Source organism: Nestor notabilis, unplaced genomic scaffold, assembly GCF_000696875.1.
Source record: "Nestor notabilis isolate BGI_N333 unplaced genomic scaffold, ASM69687v1 scaffold19013, whole genome shotgun sequence".
In the NCBI taxonomy this organism is placed as follows: domain Eukaryota; kingdom Metazoa; phylum Chordata; class Aves; order Psittaciformes; family Psittacidae; genus Nestor; species Nestor notabilis.
The window spans coordinates 12,497-16,494 of NW_009923524.1; the positions used below are offsets into that span (position 1 = coordinate 12,497).

General features: G+C 57.5%; 1 protein-coding gene across 1 annotated transcript in view; it reads left to right on the forward strand.

Moving 5' to 3' along the window:
• The window catches only part of LOC104403898 (AT-rich interactive domain-containing protein 3A-like), a gene marked incomplete at its 5' end in the record, with an annotated part of 6,380 nt that overhangs the window by 1,047 nt on the left and 1,335 nt on the right, over window positions 1–3,998 (forward strand). The window contains 2 exons of the mRNA XM_010012186.1: window positions 3,029–3,212; window positions 3,406–3,650. Coding sequence (XP_010010488.1) covers window positions 3,029–3,212; window positions 3,406–3,650 — 429 coding nt within the window. The remainder of the gene's footprint in view (window positions 1–3,028; window positions 3,213–3,405; window positions 3,651–3,998) is intronic.

Genomic DNA, 3,998 nt, shown 5'->3' on the forward strand with positions numbered 1-3,998 from the left:
CGGGGGGGGGTGCTGGAGCAGTGGGGCTGGCTGTTTGTGGGATGAAGGTGAGCAGAACGGGGCTGTTGCCCCCAGCCAGCACCCATGGGGAGGGTCCTGAGGGCATCTACCCACTTGTGGGGCAGCAGTTGTCAACTTGTGGGTCAAGCAGAGACCCCACAATCTCATGTCACTCGGGGCTGTGCTGAGGTGGCTGGCATGGCCATGGGGCTTATGCTGGTGCCAGGATGGAGGTGAGGATGGGGGGCTGCGTACTACCCCATTGGTACCCCCCGAGTCCCCCCATGGGGAGGGTCCTGAGGGCATCTACCCACTTGTGGGGCAGCAGTTGTCAACTTGTGGGTCAAGCAGAGACCCCACAATCTCATGTCACTCGGGGCTGTGCTGAGGTGGCTGGCATGGCCATGGGGCTTATGCTGGTGCCAGGATGGAGGTGAGGATGGGGGGCTGCGTACTACCCCATTGGTACCCCCCGAGTCCCCCTGGCCCTAGTGCAGGGCTGTGGGGAGCAAGTGGGAGCATCAGCACTGCCTCAGCTCCCCCAGCATCCATCAGACACAAGATTCATGGGCTGTTCTGCGGCTTCATTATCTCTCTCTCCAGAGCTAATTAACTCCCTCGCCATTGGGGCTGGGGCTAATTAAGCAAGTGCATGGTGATGCGGGGAGGAGGGAGGAAGCCCGATGCTTCCCTGCTCTTCATCCCTGTGTGTCTGGCTGTCCCGCTTCTGTCCCCTCTGCCCCACATCTCCTCCGAGTGGGTCACTTTTCCCCCCCAGGAGTGCAGGCAAGTGTGAATGCATATGTTGGAGTGGTGGATTTTAGAGCCAGGTAGCAAAGAGAAAAGGGACAGGGGGCAGCAGGGCAGGGACAGCATCCCAGGAGTCATCAGGAGCTGGGTAAGAAGCAGCATCCATGAGCCAGCATGGGTGCTGCAGGGTCAACCAGGGGTGCACAGGGAGGCAGCTGCTGCCCCCAGGCTGCATCCCAAAGGAGGCAGTGGCACGCTGGGGATAAATGCCTACAGGATGAGCCTTAATTAAAGGGGCCATGTGCCCCTAATGTCTGTCAGGGCAGTTTTGGCACTGGTGTTTGTCAGAGGGGTGGAAAATACGTGGGGCTGAAGAATGGGTTGGGGACAGCCCTGCTGAGGGGGGACATCGGGGACTTCATGGCTTAAGGCAGGGACACCCAGCCCCAATAGCACACGGGAGTGATGGTATCACCCCCATCAGACATGGGTACAGGCTGTGGAGCACCTCATTGCCATGCCCCAACCTCCGTGGCACTCCAGAAATGGCCAACTGGGAACTGAAGTGAATAATTCTGCATTTGCTCAGCGACGGTCCACCATCTCTTTGCCAAGCCGAGGGCCCTGCTGATAACACGGGGCCATTAATCAATCAAGGAATTAATTGCAGCACCACAATGGCCGCATCACCTCCCTGAGCTTTTGTGCCGCTCGCGCTGGCCAGGGCTGGGGCCATCACTCTGCGGGGACGCAGACAGGTCCCTTTGTCAGCGGGATGGGCACCGGCCGCCCTCCCCGCGCAGCCCTGAGATTAATGGTGAGCCACTTTGGATAGCCACCATGGCTGGGGATGGGGGAAGAAGGAAGAAATCCATGGTCCATCGACTGGGGGTGAGACCCTGCTCACTGATTGGCATATTGGGGTGATGGGGAGTCCTCAAATCGAGCCCCCATGAGGTGATGGGGCTGGTGCGGGCAGACACAGGCAGGGCTAGTGAGAGACCGCTGGCAGGTATCAAGTCAATATCTCTGTGTTGTTCCCAGGAGGATAAACTCCTCTGCCCCTTCCCAAGCAGGCGAACAACAGAGACACACACACACAAAAAAAAGTTAAATGAACTCAGTAAAGGAATAAAAAGAGCTCATTTTTCAGGCTTATGTGAAGAAGCCGAGCCAATATCGGGGCCATAAATTAGGGATGCTGGAGGATGGCGGTGAGTGACGGCTTCGTTTGAGGGGCAAAGCGCAGCCGTGACAGCCTCCCCCGGCCAAATGGATGGCTTTCCGATACCGCCTGCGCCCCGCCACCCTGCAGGAGGAATAAATATGGGGTGGGATGGGACAGGATGGGATGGGATGTGATGGGATGCTCGTCCCTCCTCTGCCCTGCTGCATCCTTCACCCCCTGCCTGGACCATTGCCCCGAGGGGCAGTGGGGCAGAGTAAGGCAGTGGGGCTGTTTGGGGATGCTTGGAAAGTGTGTGTGTGTGTGGGGGGGGATTGTAACCAGACATGGTGGCTGTGGGGACCATGCTGGTCCATGCTGGGCTCACAGAGGCCTGGTAACCTCATGTCCCCATACCCCATGGCCTCGGGGAGGGGGGTGATACTAGGGGACCAGGGATCAGGATCTCTGCTGAGGGCATTTGAAGGGGATTTGGGGTCAAGTCTTTTGAGACAGGGCACAGAAGCCTTTAAATATTTAGACTATTTAAGGTATAAAAAGACTGCTGGGGAAGGATCTGTGGGTGGGGAGCCCCTCTCTATGGGGCTCAGAGGGGATTTTAAGAGAGAAAACCTCTCTATAGAAAGATTATAGGGTGAGTCCCTAAACTTTATAAAGTTTAGATCAGGTCTCTTTTTATGGGACTCTGAAAGGGAATACATAGAGTCCTTCTAAGATGCTCTGAGAGATTTTTGGGGGGAGATGCTCTATCAGGAGCTCTAAATGTTGTGGAGGATGACTCTTTCTAAGGGGCTTTGGAGGAGGCACTTTACCCTCCCACTCTGTCCACACTTCCCACATGCGAGTTTACCCATCCCTACTGACAGCTCTGTTAATCGGGACCCTGTGCCAACATGCTGGGGTCTGCCCTGCTCACAGGCATGGTGCTGCTCTCTATGGGTGCTCACCCTGATACAGAGATGTGTCTCCCCTTGTGGGGCAGCTGGTATCCCCAGTAGCAGTAGGGACAAGGTGGGGACAGTGTTTCCAGGGAATATGGGTCCCCGTGGGCTCACCTAGCACCCTTTTCTCTCTGCTGTGTGCGGCTGTAAGGGACGCCTGTGAACCGCATCCCCATCATGGCCAAGCAAGTGCTGGACCTGTACACACTGTACCAGCTGGTGACGGACAAGGGTGGCCTGGTCGAAGTCATCAACAAGAAGATCTGGCGGGAGATCACCAAGGGCCTCAACCTGCCTACCTCCATCACCAGCGCTGCCTTCACCCTCCGCACGCAGTGAGCACCCACCCAGGGGCACCCACTGGCTCTGGATGTCCCAGAGCCCAAGCGGGGTACTTCATGGGGTGTCCCAAAAGGGGATGGAGGGCTCTGTCCCTTCGCAGGTGCCATCAGCACCATGGTTCCTGCTCACCCCAGGGCTGGCTGGGAGGCTCATGGTGTGGGTCTCATCCCGGCTCTCTCCATGCAGATACATGAAGTACCTGTATCCCTATGAATGTGAGAAGCGAGCGCTCAGCTCTCCGGGTGAGCTCCAAGCTGCCATCGACAGCAACCGCCGGGAGGGACGGAGGCAGACTTTTGGCACAGCACTCTTCAACTACTCGCCAGTCAGCACCCCAACCCTGCTGGGCTCCCCAAAATTGCCTCTGCCAGCTCTTAGCATCTCCACACACAGCTGCGGCCAGCTTGGCCAGCTGCATGCTGTTAAGAAAGGTAGGTGAGGAGTACGTGTTCCCCCCGTCACGCATTTCTTCCCGGGGATGGACACAACTCCAGCAGCAGGGATATTCCCTCTGCTCTTGCCCTTATTGCTTGGGGAAAATAGGAGTAATTCCTTGGACTGAGAAAGGTTTATTTCTCCTGCCTTCGGAGAAGGACCAAGCCCAGATGCTGGGGGTGGTGCCCTGCTTGCCCCATGCTAAAGGAATGGAGGTGGTACCAGTGGGGATGGTGAATGGGGTGGATGTGGGGGGGACGCTGAGGTCTCTTGGTCGTTGCAGAGGATGGCATGCTGGCAGCAGCAGTGCCGGGGCGCATCGCTATCCCGGTGGGACTGGCTGG